Source organism: Macrotis lagotis, chromosome 5 (assembly GCF_037893015.1).
Source record: "Macrotis lagotis isolate mMagLag1 chromosome 5, bilby.v1.9.chrom.fasta, whole genome shotgun sequence".
Taxonomy (NCBI): Eukaryota; Metazoa; Chordata; class Mammalia; order Peramelemorphia; family Peramelidae; genus Macrotis; species Macrotis lagotis.
In genome coordinates, this window is record NC_133662.1 from 245292840 (window position 1) to 245309718 (window position 16879).

Sequence of the window (16879 nt, forward strand, 5' to 3'; positions counted from 1 at the left end):
GAGCAAAAAAGTCATTTTTATAAGGGAACCATTTTTTAAAAACCTGGCCTGGGTCAAAGCACAGAAATTGCCAGAGTCTACTGGTCTATTCCATGGCAGATGTACTTCAGAGTATGGGAGTGGTAGCAAAGCCTATACAGAAGTGGAAAAAGTGGACCTCCTGACAATTGTTATATGTCCCCAAGCTGAGCTTGGGAGGGAGAGAAAAGAAAGCTGGGCTCTGGAAAACTGGGGTAGTTTTAAAAAACAAACAAAAAATACTAGAAAATAGCACTAATTAAATACAAGCTTTCTTAAAAAGATATTTCCAAAAAAGTCAGCTACAGAACTATAAGGAGGAAAATTCCATGAGTGGAATCCTCCAGGTTCAATAGGAATTATCCTTGTGGTAAGAAACAAACAAAATTAAGTGATTCCCTAGAGAAGTGGTAAGAACTCTGGGGTCCTGAAAGGAAAAGAACGGTACAAAGGACTGGCTAGGTGCAGGCCAGCTAGTGTTATTCTAGACCAGGGATAAGGATCAGTTTCAAACACGCAAAACAAAAGCAAAAACATCTCAATAATGAAGCTTTGTGCCTTTCAAGAAAGAGATCAGATGTTTAACTTTCCTGCTTATTTCATAAATATAACCAACTCTAAGTCTCTATTTTATGACTGGTTTAGGGAAAGAGGAGGGACAAAGTCAAAAATCAAAGGCAGCAGGGACCAGGGAAAGAAAGGGAAAAGGACAAGGTAAGGTTCAACAGGCTTTGACCTCACAGAATCCTATCACTTGTCCCATGGACTTTAGAGATTTACTATCAGTCAGCTCCTATAACAGGTTTCTTATCTATGGCAACTCTTCACTGGTGCCATATTTAAAGAGTTGGCGATAAGCTGGTTCCCTCTGAATAGCAGGCTCAAAGGGGCTCACCAAGCCTGGTCTCTGCATGGCAGTCCAATCAAAGGGAGCAATGAGATTATTTCCAAGAGCCAAATGAAAGTGAGCTTCAACCTCATTAGACTAGGGAAGTTCTCCACTGCTTTTTCTTTTTTTTTTAATTCTTAAAATGAATTTTTATTGATAGCTATACCTTTACATGGCCAGAGTTTCTGCCAGTATTGCTCCTTCTCCTTCTCCCAGAGTCATTCCATATAACAGATTTTTTTTTTAGATTTTTCAAGGTAATGGGGTTAAGTGGTTTGCCCAAGGCCACACGGCTAGGTAATTATTAAGTGTCTGAGGCCAGATTTGAACTCAGGTACTCCTGACTCCAAGGCCCGTGCTCTATCCACTGCACCACCTAGCTGCCCCTAACAGATATTTTTTCAAGGAAAAAAGAGGAAGTAAAAAAAGTCAAGGGCAAATCTGTCCTCAGATACTTAATAGCTGAATGACCTGGGCAAGTCACCTTACCCTGTTTGCCTCCTTTTCTCATCTGTAAAATGAGTTGGCAAAAGGAATGGCAAATTGCTCTAGTACCTCTGCCAAGAAAACCCCAAATAGGTTCATAAAGCATCAGACATGACTGAAAAGACTAAAGAATAAAGTAAGTCAGCAAAGCTGATCAGTAAAATCAAGTCTGAAAAGATCTGCAGTTGTCCTTCCACACTTGTAGATCCCCCTCCCTCAACCACAGAGGGTGGTAAGGGTCTCTTCTCCAATCTCTTCTCTGGGTCCAGGCTTCTTTGTGATCTCACAATATTCTCTCGGGGCTAATTTAGGATTGTTCTGTCCATTTATACTGTTATAATCATCTGTTTTCTACTGTCCTGATTCTGCTGATTTCACCCCGCATCAATTCACATAGAGATCTTATCTGGATTTTTTAATAGCACAGTAAGATTCCCTTATGTTCATATACTGGTCCTCAGTCAATAGGCATCTTCTTTGATTCTAGTTCTTTGATATCACAAAAAGTGCTAAAATAAAAATCTTTGTCCAGTCCCTTTCTACCTCAGTGTGGATAGGGACAGGATCTGGGATTTCACTGGTATATAGAATTCCCAGTCAACCAATCAATCAGTCAACAATTATTCAGCACTTACTAGTACCAGCACTGGACTTAGTGCCAGGACTACAAAAAGGGGCAAAAGTCAGCAGTGCCCTCAAGGAGTACATGAGCTAATGGATTTTACTTTCCAGGTGATAAAACTCTTACTAAAGAATAACATATTCTCTACAATTTACATAAAAACACACTGCAAATATGTGCCAGAAGTAGAATATGAACCCAGGTCCTCCTGGCTTTCAGGCCAGCCCTTCATCCACTACAACCAACTGCTTCTATTTCTGTGGATACAATATTTAAAATTATCAGTAAGAACAAACTACATAAATGACTCTAAGAGCTCATGGTATGGATGCTAAGTTGAAATTGTGTCATCTAGAATTTAGATTACTCTAAAATAATTCTGCTACACAGAGGGCAGATGAGTCAATCCTAAAGAGCAATGTGAGACCATGAGGCTGAATTTCTCAGCTTAGCTCTTTCTACCCCCCAATCCTCTATCTGGTCAAATTTTCCAGGAGTTAGCAAACCCCTATGATTTACAGAACAATCCCCCCTCTCTAGGTTCATCCCCATGCACCCTGACACACCCTCTACACCACCCCACTTCAAGATGAACAAACTTCCTTTCGGTTGACAAGACTTCCTCACATGCTCCTTCTATCTTCTGGTTCTCACTGACACCTAATGTGACATAACATTCCTGTCCATCCTTTGGGTACTCATTGTCCCTTCTCTCAGATGCCCACTCCTGGACTGGATGGAAAGCAGGATCCCTCCTTGCTGCACATGGTCAGTTCTAGACTCCTTCATGGTTGCCACCTCTCCCTAAACTTTTCTCTCTTGTAAGATTCCCTTCATTCAAAATATTCAGATCCTTTTTGATGTTATCTACCAAATCCCAGGACAAATCCTTTTCTCAATGAGTTCTGTGCCTAATTCAGTCTCCCTCTACCTAAAGTAATACAGCCTCCCATTTCTTCAATCTGCTAGATTCCCATGACTTCCCCCTCCATCCTGCCTCATCTACATTCAGAGTTCCACTTCTCAGATCAAGAACTCTGAACTCCCTTTATGTTTCATCATTCCCCCATTCCACACTTTCCTCCTTCTACACCTGTTCTTTATTCTCACCTCCAAGCCTCCATCTCCTCAGTTCTTGGCCTGGGTCACTGCCACTGTTCTGCCTACACTCTTTGTACACTCAACCCCTTAGTGAACATTCACTTTCACCTACTCTGACGTCTTGCTCTGCTGTCCTAATGACAATTATGTTCTGCCAAACCCTATCCCCATCATCCTCTACCTCCTTCCATTCCTATTAACCTACACTGTTAAACAGCTACCCAATATCAAGCAGCAATATTGGCTAGGTCCATTACAAATTTATATTATCTAATCTAAACTGAGTCCTCAATGCATCAAGACAAGCCTTTTATCCTTGATTCCCTAGATCACTCATCTCAAAAACTGTACCAAATCTTTTCTCAAGCTTCCCCCAGCACTCCTTTCCCTCACCCTCTCAGATGAGGATCTTACTTCTCACTTTGCTGAGATTTTGCTTCTCCTCAAACTTGCACCATCTTGAATCCAATCTCTGTTGAAGTTTGCCAAAAACAATCCTTCTATGTGAATTCTTAATCCTATCCCTTTCCATCTTCTCCAGTCTGCCTCCCATTAATCATTCCCTTCTATCTACTGGTTCCTTTTCTGCTGTCTATAAACACATCAAGTCTTCTCAGTTCTTAAAAAAAGCAACATAACGGGGCAGCTAGGTGGCGTAGTGGATAGAGCACCGGCCCTGGAGTCAGGAGTACCTGGGTTCAAATCCGGTCTCAGACACTTAATAATGACCTAGCTGTGTGACCTTGGGCAAGCTACTTAACCCCATTTGCCTTGCAAAAACCTAAAAAAATAAATAAAATAATAAATAATAAAAAAAAGAAACATAACTCTTAAGGGGCAGCAAGGTGGCTCAGTGAATAGATCATCAGCTCAAGAGTCATGAGAATCCAGCCTCAGACTTTTTTTTTAGGTTTGTTTTTTTTTTTTGCAAGGCAAATGGGGTTAAGTGGCTTGCCCAAGGCCACACAGCTAGGTCATTATTAAGTGTCTGAGACCGGATTTGAACCCAGGTACTCCTGACTCCAGGGCGGGTGCTCTATCCATTACGCCACCTAGCCGCCCATTCCTCAGACATTTAATAATGACCTAGCTGTGTGATCTTGGAAAAGTCACTTAATCCCACAGCCTAGCAAAACCCAAAAAATCTGGACTAGGGAGTCTTCATGACACTGCTCTCTCCTGGTTCCACACCTTCTCAGTCTGCTTTGCTTGATTTTCATATACATCTCTGTCTGTGGCAGCCCCCAAGACTGTGTGCTGGGTCTTTTCTTCTTAAAAACACACACACACACACACACACACACACACACACAGCTAGTCTCAAGGGTTTGTACAAGTTGTCTCCCACACCCAGAATGCCCTCCTTTCTCATTTCTAACATGGAATCTCTGTTCTTTAAAACTCAGTTCAAGGGTGGCTAGGTGGCGCAGTGGATAGAGCACCCGCCCTGGAGTCAGGAGGACCTGGGTTCAAATCCGGCCTCAGACACTTAATAATGACCTAGCTGTGTGGCCTTGGGCAAGCCACTTTACCCCATTGCCTTGCCAAAAAAAAAAAAAACCCAAGGAAGAAATACTTACTTTATCCAAATATTGAGGAAGGATCTTGGCCAAGAATGTGGCTGTCTTTTCACATAATTCTGATGGTTTGACTATGACAGCATTTCCTGGACAAAGCATGGAAGAATCATATGGAATACCTGAGTAACTTCAACAGCTACAGTTCAATGTTGAAAGGGGACAGACTCCAATTGTCTTTTTGGTAACTGTTATTCACTCACTAACTCACTTTCTGAAATAGTACAAATTCTTCAGAAAGCCCCCTTTTCCCTTTTACTTCCTTGACCCTTCCCATTCCTGGATTGGAGGGTAGATGCAGACTTGTTTAGAGGTTCCAATATGTGTGTGTGTTTGGGGGAAAGAGGAATATGAGAAGGTAATATTCTAGTTCCTTCTTCTTTGGTACTTTTCTAGGAAAAGTTCTAATTCTCCAAGCAACATATACTGACTATTCCCTGCAGAAAAATCAGCTTCCTGTGCTTTTCCTTCAGCTGTGGGTTCACTTAACCTATTTCAGCTTTTCTATCTACCAAACCTGACTTTATAGATAATGTTTCTAATATGGCTGCTAAGAGAACCTTGGAGTCATTTCAGAGGCAGGTAACTTTTGTTTCTGCTCCTCAGGCCTTTTCATCAATTTTTACAAAATGCTCCCTGGGAACAAGTTCTAATAAATTCCCAATTAACTTCCTTTGTAAATATGGCCTGTCGGAGACAGAAGGGATGCTAACAAGTATGTTTTTGCCTAATTTCCTTTTCTGATGTCATTCTCCTTGATTGTGAACTTTCCTCTCTGACCTGGAATTTTCAAACAATACCAACCAAATAGATCTGGTTGACACTAAATAGGTAAGTTGTTTTTTAGAGATATCATGTAAATGCAGCATAAAGTTCTTGGTGTTTATTAATCAGTACTTTTGGACCATGGTACAATGTCTAATGAAATAACTTGTATACCAAAGGGACCAGAATTGAGTGTTCAAGGCTGATGATTGCTCACTCCTAATGTGTGGACTGACCTTTGGGGACTTTTCAAATCCCATTGGTCTAAATCAGTGTTTGTATTCCCCAAGTCCTTCCTGAGAAAGTCACTGGAAAGAAATGATTCAACTTGAAATTGCTGAATGACTTTTACCTTCAATCCACAAATTAATTTAAAAAATTGGGGCAGCTAGGTGGCTCAATGAATAGAGCACCAGCCCTGGAGTCAGGAGGACCCGAGTTCAAATTCAGCTTCAGACACTTAATTATCACCTAGCTGTGAGACCTTGGGCAAGTCACTTTAAACCAAAGTCTTGCAAAAACCAAAAGAACAGAAAAGAATAAATGTTTAAAAAATAAAAAAAGCTACGGGAGCCCGTACCTGCTGCGATGGCTCCTATTAAGGGCTGGATCGTCAGGACAAATGGGTAGTTCCAAGCCCCAATGATCAAGACCAGGCCCAGGGGCTCGGCGTGGACGTAGGCCTCGTCCATCATGGTCAGGAGGGTCTTCTTGGCGGGCTCGGCCGCCACCCACCCCGGGAGCTTCTCCAGCACGTGGTCCAGCTCCCCCAGGACCGTCACCACTTCTTGGCTGTAGGCGTTGAACTCGCTCTGCCAGGGCAGAGCGGCAGGTGGGCTTCAGGGCCCGGCGCCCCCGCCCCGCGGCCCCCCGCCCCGCGGCCCCCCGCCCCGCGGCCCCCCGCCCCGCAGCCCCCGCCCCGCCCGGCCCCCCGCCCCGCGGCCCCCGCCCCGCCCGGCGGCCCCCCCCGCCCCGCCCCGCGGCCCCCGCCCCGCCCCGCCGCGCACCTTGTGCAGGTCCTGGCCCAGCACCGCCAGGATCTCCTTCTGCCGCTCCTGCACCATCTTCTGCAGCGCCCGCAGCTGCTGCAGGCGGAAGGCCAGCGGCCGCGAGCGGCCCGTCTGGAAGGCGGCCCGGGCCCGCTGCACCTGCGGCTCCATGCCGCGCTGCACCTGCGGCTCCATGCCGCGCTGCACCTGCGGCTCCATGCCGCGCTGCACCTGCGGCTCCATGCCGCGCTGCACCTGCGGCTCCCTGGCGCCGCCCTGCACGGACCAGAGCCGGCCGCGTCAGGGCGGGGCCGCTTCCTCCGCGCGCTCCCGCGGGGCGGGCCCGGGCCGCAGGGGCGAGGCAAGGGCGGGCCCTCGGCGCGCCTTCCTATTGGCCACGGGGGCCACGTGCCGAGCGAGTCCGCCGGCCCCGCCCTGCGCGCCGGCCCTGGGCGCCGTCCAGAGGTGGGGGCGGGGCGCTGGGCTCGCCCCCGCCCCCCGGCCTCCGGGGCCCCGCCCGGCCCCCGCCCCCCGGCCTCCCGGGCCCCGCCCGCCGCACCCCCCGAGGACGCTCACCTGGGGAGGGGGAGAGCCGGCTGCGCCCCCCGCTGCGGTGCCCCCGCCTGGAGGCGCCCTTGCCGGACACGCCGAGGCCCTTCCGGCTCGGAGGGGCACCGGCCTCGTCACCCCCCACTTCCGGCCGCGCGCGGCCACGTGGCCCAGCGGCCACACCCCCGCCGCCCCTCCCCCCCGCGCGGCGGGCCGGACCTCGGGCCGGGGTCCCCGCCTCTGGGGACGTGGCCCCCCAGCCCTGCCCGGCGCTCTCGGAGATGCGCCCCCGGGGAGGCCCCAGGCCGCCTAACGGCTAATGCCGCGGCGAGGAAAGGCCCAACTGGGGTTCGGAGCCCCCACCGGCAAGACCCCGGGGGTCCGCCGTGCCCCGAGGACCCCGCCTCTGCCCCTGGGCCCGGCCCGCGGGGCCCCAGCGGCCAGGCCGGCCCGGGACGCCCAGGCAGAGCCACCCGGCGATTCGGCCTCTCCGCCACCGGCTCCGCGTGCGAGGTGCCAACTGTGCCCCGTATTCACAGGGCTCCTGGGCACACACGCAAAGCCGGGGACCTCGGGCCCAGAAGGGCCCCAAGGCAGGACCGGCCCATTTCAGAGAAGCCGCGGCCCGCAGACCACTCAGGGCCTTGCTCAAGACAGGAAAAAGGGGCCAGGGTGGGAAAGCAGAATTTGAGTTCAGACCCTTTCCACCGGACTACTCGGCCGCTGAGGTCCAGAAGCCTGTTTTGCTGGAGGATGTGCCGTGGACATGGAGGGAAAGAACCCCCCACAACGGCCAGAGGGTGGTGGGAGGCTCCTGGTGATATTGCCCCTAGCGCTGGACCTGCAGGACGATCAGCACCCTGGGGCTGGGGAAGGCAGAGTTGGGGAGTAGGCTCGGTTATTCCCTTAAGTCACTTAGGAGGGATTGGGGAAGGTATGGGACAAATGAAGTGAAATTTGGAGATACTAATCAGTGACTTAAGGGAATAACCGAGCCATCACACCCTGTGTGATAATGTAATACAAAGGGAACTTCTGGGAGAGAACAGATGCCCTTCAGATTCCAGTATGACCAGCTGTTCCCCAATCTTCCCCTACTCCCCAACTCTGCCATGCCAGGTTCTGGGGGATAAAAAAAAACGGCAAAAAGCAGTCCCTGTTCTCAAGGAGCTTACAATCTAATGGAGGAGACAATATACAAACAGATATATACAGAGCATGGTGTCTAACATGTAAGAGGTGCTTAATAAATATTTACTGAATGAATAAATGCCAAACTGCTTCATGCTAGGGCACATCTATATAAATCATAAGATCATAAATTTAGAGCAAGAAGGATGTCAGAGCTCTAATGGATAACCCTCTCATTTTACAGATGAGAAAAAGTAGGTTTTGAAGGATAAAATGGCTTCACCAGGGTCTCAAAAGTAGGAATTCTATCCTACTGCAGCAAATGACCTCCTTTGTCTAGCCAGGAGACTAAAGGATGAAGAATATATTTGTTTTCAGCAACAAAGATTTGGAATTAGTACAAGATCACAGATTTAGAGGTGGGAGGGTCATTAAGTCTAACCCATTTTACAGAGAAAGAAACTGAGGCCCAGAGAATTTGAGTTGTCTAAGTACAGAAGAAATGTCAGAGGTGGCATTTGGACCCTGGACCTCTTATTCCCAACCCACTACTATGTTCATCAACTGATTGATTCTGATACACTGAAAATTCACTGATCTTTACAAAAGATTTCAGGAATTAGGACAGTGTTCAGAGAATATCATGAAAAAGACTTAGGTCTTAGGTCTGACTTTTCTTAGAATTCCATACAAGGAAACAAAATCTAAGGACAGCCCTGAATTCTGGAATTCTGGAAACAACAGCTGTTATGTAATATTTCCAGCATTATTTTTAAGCCTAATGACAAGATAGCAAGCATAATTGTAGCAAAGCATCCAACATTTCCCTCCTTACAGAAGTTAAAGATCCAGGGGATGGATGGACTCGTTTGAACACAACTAGATTAAAAACCACCTCCTGTTTCATGACCTTTTAAGTTGAAGGAGGCAAGTTTTAGACAGACGTTGTTGGAAGGAAACAAACATCGATGAATTCATTTAAAGGACTAACAACAATACCAAGTCTTAGAAAAAAAATCAGAAAAAGGAATTACCTTCAACAGATTTTCCCAGTCAAGCTGACAGCCACAGGGAACACAAAATGAAGTTCTTCTGCTTTAGCATTAATATAAAGGCTCTCCCAGGAAAGTTGGACCCAAGCCCAAGACCTTTGTACCGTATTCTTCTGATAAGATGGTAGAGCCTTTTCATCTCTGCTTGCCAAGGCATTCTCTCTTCTGTTTGGTTCTCCAGAACATCAAATCTGCAAACATTCACTGAGTCTAGTAGTTGGCAAGGTTATGTTGACTATTCCCCCAAACTTGAGCCTTCTTTAGCTCTTCCTTTCCTAGTTCCTTCTCCTTGTGGATTCTAGGGTACAAGCCATTGTAGCTATTTACGATGTTTCTCTGTTGGAACCACCAACCCAGCCTTCCATCTGGCATCAGCACAAACATCCTCTAATTATCTCATCACCATCAACCTAATAATTTATTTACTCTGTAGATAGGTCAGGTTCAAAAGTCATGTAGGTCCACAATTTCCATTTGGGATGAATGGATCTTAGGTAAGCATTTAGAATGTTTACTATTTGAATGACCTGAGTTAAGACCCTAAGCCCCCCAGGAAGGCATCCTTTCTGGAAAAAAGAGGAGATTGGACAAGATAGTATTCCTTCCATTTCTAACTTTCTGATCTTATGATTCTATGTTCAGATTTAGGATTAAGGCAAAAGCTGCCAAGATGCTTTTGTTTTTTTTTTAATTCTGTATCCCTCTGACTCACTTAGTTTTAGATCTAGCAGATGTTATTCTGTGATTCCTTCTCTCAAGGAGTTTACACCTTAATGTGTAGGAAAGACAAGTACAAGTCTGGATGCCAGGAAGAATGTGTCTAAATGCCATCACATGATTTACAGGCCAGGAGCAGAAATTGGCAGTAGCTCCTGCCTCCTCCTGCCTAGCAGCCTGAGGTCATTTAAGACATTTCAATTTGACCTTTGCTTCTCTTTCTCATTGGATCCTGTGCTGATTCTCAAATTTAAAATCATCCTTGCGACTCATTTATAAAATATATAGGGAACTGAGACAAATTTATAAAAAAAAAAAGCCATTCCCCAATTGACAAATAGTTAAGGGATATGTAAAGGCAATTTGCAGATGAGGAAATCAAAGCTATTCATAGTCATATGAAAAATTGCTCTAAAACATTACTGATTAGAGAAATGCAAATTAAAGCATCTCTTGAGGTACTACCTCATACCTCTTAGATTGACCAATATGACCAGAAAGGACAATGATCAATGTTGGAAGGGATGTGGGAAATCTGGGACATCAATGTATTGTTGGTGAAGCTGTGAACTGATCCAACTTTTCTGGAGAGATATTGGAATTATGCCCAAAGGACAATAAAAATGTGCATGTCCTTTGATCCAGCAGTACCTCTACTGGGTCTATACCCTGAAGAGATCATGAAAAAGGGTAAAAACATCACTTGTACAAAAATATTCATAGCATCTGTCTGTGGTGGCAAAGAATTGGAAATCAAGAGGATGTCCAACAACTGGAGAATTGTGGTATGTGTATGTTATGGAACACTTGTTCTATTAGAAACCAGGAGGGATGGGATTTCAGAGAAGCCTGGAAAGACTTGCATGAACTGATGCTGAGCTGATAAGCAGAACCAAAAAAATATTGTATACCCTAACAGCAATATGGGGTGATCAAGCTTGATGGACTTGCTCATTCCATCAGTCCAAAAATCAGGAATAATTTTAGGGTATCTGTGATGGAGAATACCATCTGTATCCAGAGAAAGAACTATGGAGTTTAAACAAAGACCAATGACTATTATTACCTTCAATTTTTTTTAAAAGTTGTCTTATGTACTACATAATTTTGCTATCTCTAATATTTTATTTTTTCCTCAAGGATGTTTTTTCTCTCAACACATTCAATTTTGATCAATGCATAGCATGAAAACAATATAAAGATTATCAGATTGCTGTCTGTGGCAGGGGGAGCAGAAGAAAGGGAAGGGGGGAAATGTAAAACTCAAAAAACTAAAACTAAAAACAATAGGGAGAAACTACTACTGTATATAATTGTAAAACAAAATATATATAATAAAATCATCCTTATGAATTTCAGTCAATCAAGGCTATTTTAATTCATCTGGAAGAAGATTAGGATTCCATTATCAACCACCTGACTTCCAAAGAATCTTGAGGAGGCCAAGTTCCCTGGCCAGACCACTACTCTTAGAACATGTACATATAGTAGTATTTAATAAGGAACATCTGAAATTTCCCTGTTTCATCTAAAGTCCATCTTTTCGCCTGGAGGAGGATGTTCAGTTTTGCTGGGTACTTTATTCTTGGATGCATTCCAAGTTCTTTTGCCTTCTGGAATATTATATTCCAAACCCTCTGAGCCTTTAATGTAGCTGCTACTAAGTCTTGTGTGATACTGACTGCAGCTCCATCATATTAGAATTGTTTTGTCCTGGCTGCTTGCAGTATTTTCTCTTTGACTTGGGCATTCTGGAACTTGGCTACAATATTCCTGAGGGGGGTTTTGGGATCTCTTTCAGGAGGAGATGGGTGGATTCTCTCAATTTCTATTTTGCACTCTGCTTCTAGGATATCAGGGCAATTTCTGTAGAAATCCTTTAAAAATGAGGTCAAGGTTCTTTTCCTGATCATGACTTTCAGGTAGCTCAATAATTTTTAAATTGTCTCTTCCGGATCTGTTTTCCAGGTCAGTTGTTTTTTCAATGAGATATTTCATGTTTTCTTCTAATTTTTCATTCTTTTGGTATTGTTTTATTGTTTCTTGTTTCCTCTTAGAGTCATCAGCTTCCTTTAGTTACATTCTACATTTGAAGGATTTGCTTTCTTCAGAGAGCTTTCTTAACCTCCTTTTCCATCTGGCCAAGTCTGCTTTTTAAGGCATTCTTCTCCCCATTAACTTTTTGGACTGCCTTTTTCCATTAGACCCAAACAGGTTTTTAATGTTTTCTTCAGCATTTTTGGGATCTCCTTGACTAACTGCTGACTTGGTTTTCATGTTTTTCCTGCATCTCTCTCTTTCCTCTTCCCAATTTTTCCTTTACCTCCCTTACTTGATTTTCTTTTATTCTTTTTTGCAAGACAATGGCGTTAAGTGGTTTGCCCAAGGCCACACGGCTAGGTAATTATTAAGTGTCTGAGGCCAGATTTGAACTCAGGTACTCCTGACTCCAGGGCTGGTGCTCTATCCAATGCCACCTAGCTGCCCCCCCCACTTGATTTTCAAAATCTTTTTTGAGCTCTGCCATAACCTGAGTCCAACTATTTTTCTTGGAGGTTTTGGATACAGAAGCTTTGACTTTGTTATCTTCTGAGTCTGTGTATTGATCCTCCCTGAGATAAAAGTAATTGTCATGGTCAAGTTCCTTTTTTTTTCCTGTTTACTCATTTCCTCAAACTGTGCCCTTGTTTTGGGGTGCTTCCTGAGTTTTTTTTTAGATTTTTCTTTTCAAGGCAATGGGGTTAAAGTGGCTTGCCCAAGGCCACACGGCTAGATAATTATTAAGTGTCTGAGGTCAGATTTGAACCCAGGTACTCCTGACTCCAAGGCCGGTGCTCTATCCACTGTACCACCTAACTGCCTGCTTCCTGAGCTTTTTAGTATTGTTGGGACACCCCCACAAAGACCTCCGTTCCTTCAAGGTCTGCTCTCCTAGCCTGTGCTTTGGTCTGTGGATGACTACAAGCACACCCCCTCTGCCCTTGAGTTGTGAGGAGTGTCCCTGCTCTATGGCAATGGGGAGCCCCAGACTAGAACCAGGGTCTGAATGTGGACAAAGCACAAGAATCTGGTCCCAGAGACAAACAGTCTCTCCCACCCCCATACCTTCTGTGGGATGAGAGCAGCTGCCGGGCAGCCCCTGCTGGGCTACTCTGTAGGCCTGCTTCCATTTCCTGGGATCTAGGCTGCCCTGAGGGCTGTGGCTGTGATAAAGGTCATGCTGACTCCCACTTACTCTGGCAGAGGTTTCCCCACTGATCTTCCAAGTTGTGCTTGGTGGTCCCTGGGTTGGGAGGTCAGGAAACTGCTTCTGCTGTCAGCAGCCGGTGCTCCCAGGGACCCAGGAGCCCTGCAGGCTGTTCCAGCATGATGATCCTGGCTGCACTGCCACCCCTTCCAACCCCATGAAACAGCCTTCCCATGATCTTCTAGGTTACCTTGACCTGGAGAATTGACTCACTGGATCTTTCTGTGGGTTCTGTCTCTTGAAAATTTAGTTAGCATCATAATTTCAAGGTTTTTGAAATATTTTAGATAGGGCTACTCAGAAAGGCTGCTCTCATGCCACCATCTTGGCTCTACCAGTAACAACTATTTAATAAATATTGACTGAATAAATAAGTGACAATCTGATTTTCAGAATATAAGTTTTTAAATAAATAGATTCTGGAAAAACCTGGGAATGTGAACCTGGACCTGGTATTTTAAAAATAAATGTATAATGCTAGACAGCTTAAGAGTGGAGATGCTGAAATTTATTTCAATTTATCTGCTGTTTAATGGACCTCAAAAGTCATTTAACCCTTCCCATCTGAAGCATGAATTCTCTGGACAACATCCAACAAGTAATATACCATCTCCACTTGAACACCTTAAATAATCAAGTAACTCACTACCTTTCAAGGAAACTCATTCTATTTTCAGGCAACTCTACTAGTTTGGAAAGTCCTCCTAACACTCCTAAGTAGTTTCCCATCTATTCTGTTTTATGGAACCAAATGAAACAAATATTTAAATAAAATCCACTTTCATCTGTGATCAAAGCAACAAAAATATTTACTAAGGACTTTACATTTTCTTAAACTATATGGTGGCTGAGGAAAAGTTAAATGAAAGAATCTCATGTAAAATGATCTATATGGGGTGGGGGGGCGGGGGGGAGGAAGACCTAAGACTTCAAGTAAGTGGGCTTTGACCGCCATCTTGTGGTATTTGTTGGAAATGAAGTGCTCAGTTCATACTTCTGTTGATGCTACAAGTCTGGGGCCTCCAAAAGTGTAGGAATTGTTTTGTTTTTGTACTTCTCTCCCCAGCACTTATTACACAGAGGATGTCTAACAAATGCATATTAAACCACTATTATTCAATATGGTTTTAGAAATATTAGCTATAGTACTATGAGAAGAAAAAGAAATTAAAGGAATTAGAATAGGTAATAAACAAAACTTTACTCATTGCAGTTGATATGATGGTATGCTGACAGAATCCTAGAAAATTATCTAAAAAACTACTTGAAACAATTAACAACTTTAGCAAAGTTGCAGGATATAAACTAAACCCACATAAATCATCAGCATTTCTATATATTTCAGTAAGTCACAACAGCAAGAGATAGAGATATTTCATTTAAAGTAACTGTAGACAATATAAAAATACTTGGGAGTCTACCTGCCAAGGAAAACTCAGAAACTATAAATAAAAACTATATAAAAAACAACCACAAAACTTTTTTTCATACAAATGTATGTAGAGGAACAAAAGATCAAGAATATCAAGGGAATTATTGAAGGAAATCTAGTCATATCAGATCTAAAATTATATTATAAAAACATCAGTCATCAAAACTGTTTAGCATTGGCTAAGAAATAGAGAGCTCTATCAGTGGAATAGATTAGGTGCAAAAGAAACAATAGTAAATATAGTAATCTGCTATTTAATAAATCCAAAGACTCCAGTTTCTAAGATAAGAACTTACTCTGCTAAAAACTGATGAAAACTGGAAAATGATATGGTTGAAACTATGCATAGATCAACATCTCATACCCTCTACCAAGATATGGTCTGAATGAGTACAGGTTTAGACATAAGTGATATCATAAACCAATTAGGAGAAGGAATAGTTTATCTGTTAGATCTATGTAAAAGAGGAGCAGCTTATTATCAAAGAAGAGAACATTATAAAATGAAAAATGGATAATTTTAATAACATTAAATTGAAAAGTTCTTTGCACAAATAAAACAAATGCAACCAAGATTAAAAGGAAGGCAGTAAGTTGGGAAATAATTTGTAATGCTAGTTGTGAGGAATGTGGGGTGTAGTTATCTCCAGAGGGTGGGGGCTGCCTAAGAAATACATTACAAAGGGAAAATGGGGAATTGGTCCCAGACAATCACAAAACTGGGAGAGATCTAATCTCATCCCAGAGATGACAGGCCAAGATTATAAGAAACCAGTCCCCAACCAGTCAAGGGTGACCTAGAGGTTTTGGCCTAATGCAACTGAGTTTGTGCAGTTAGGTACTTAAATATTATCCTGCACACCCCCTATGAAGATTGAGGTTCATCAACATGACATGCATTATATGATGGGGGGTGTCATATTAGAGACATGTCATGGGATGGGTGGACTTCTTAGACTGTGACTTGAATGGTAAGAGCCTATGAAAAATCAGGTAGGAGGGGAAAGAGTCTCTAAAAACTATATAATAGCAGACAGTATTATAGTGCTTCACACTAGGGGGACACCTTTGTCTTGCAAGATCCATGAATAAAGTGTTCAATTCTTCTCTCACTTCAGCAGATTTGTTTCTTTTATAGATAACACTAGGGTTTCTGATAAAGGACTCATTTTTAAAATAGATGGAGAACTGAGTCAAATTTATAAGAATATGAGCCATTACTCAATTTATAAATGGTCACAAGAGAAGAAAAGGCAATTCTCAGATGAAGAAATTAAAGCTATCTATAGCATATCAAAAAATGGTTTAAAATATTACTGATTAGAGAAATGCAAATTTAAACCACCTCACACCTATCAGATTGGCCAATATGTCTAAAAAAGGAAAATGATCAAAGTTGGAGGGGATGTGGCCTGGGACAATAATGTATTGTGGGTAGATCCAACCATTCCAGAGAACAATTTGGAATTATGCTGAAAAAGCAATAAAATGGTGCATACCCTTTGACCCAGCAATACTACTATTAGATCTATATCCCAAAAATATAGCAAAAAGGGGTAAAAAACCCATATATACAAAAATATTTATAGCAGCTCCTTTCATAGCGACAAAGAATTGGAAATTGAGGGGATACCCATCAATTGGAGAATGGCTGAACAAATTGTGGTATATGAACACATTGTTCTATTAGAAATAATGAGGGACAGGACTTCAGAATAGCCTGGAAAGATTCTCATAAACTGATGTTGCATGAATTGAGCAGAACCAGAAGAACATTGTGCACACTAACAGCAACATTGGATGATAATCAGTTATGATGGACTTGTTTGTTTCAGCAGCACAATAATCAGAGACAATGCTAAAAGACTTGTGATAGAAAATGCCATTCATATCCAGAGAAGGAACTATGGAGTTTAAATGCAAACCAAAGCTTCAATCTTAAAAATTTTAAAAGTTGCCTTAAGTATTGTGGTTTTTTCCTATTTAGATTTGATTCTTCTTTCACAACAAGATTAATATGGATTTATGTTTAACATAGTTATACATATATGACCCATATTAGACTGTTTTCCATCAAGGGGAAGGGACAGGGAAGGGAGGAAGGAAGAAAAATGTAAAACTCAAAACCTTGTAAAAAATGACTGTTGAAAACTATCTTTGCATATAATTGGGAAAATGAATAAAATATTAAAAACAAAAAATGCATATTGAATGATTTACAAAAGCTAAAAGATGAAAAGTCATCAAATATCCATAACATGGCTTAGATAAAGGCTCCAAATAGGGATGAGTGGATTGGTTACA

General features: G+C 43.2%; 1 protein-coding gene across 4 annotated transcripts in view; it reads right to left on the reverse strand.

Moving 5' to 3' along the window:
• The window catches only part of ALDH3A2 (aldehyde dehydrogenase 3 family member A2), a 52999-nt gene extending 45875 nt beyond the window's left edge, over window positions 1-7124 (reverse strand). Inside the window, exons 1-5 of one of the 4 annotated variants that reach the window (XM_074189247.1) lie at window positions 7024-7124; window positions 6679-6723; window positions 6466-6606; window positions 6039-6270; window positions 4697-4782 (exon numbers count right to left, since the gene is read on the reverse strand). In XM_074189247.1, the coding sequence (XP_074045348.1) occupies window positions 4697-4782; window positions 6039-6270; window positions 6466-6606; window positions 6679-6690 (471 nt within the window). In that variant the 5' untranslated portion in view covers window positions 6691-6723; window positions 7024-7124. Of the gene's footprint in view, window positions 1-4696; window positions 4783-6038; window positions 6271-6465; window positions 6653-6678; window positions 6724-7023 lie in introns of those variants that run through there. The other 3 variants (XR_012468804.1, XM_074189245.1, XM_074189246.1) reach the window with 3 other exon arrangements.
• Between the last annotated feature and the right edge of the window lie 9755 nt (window positions 7125-16879).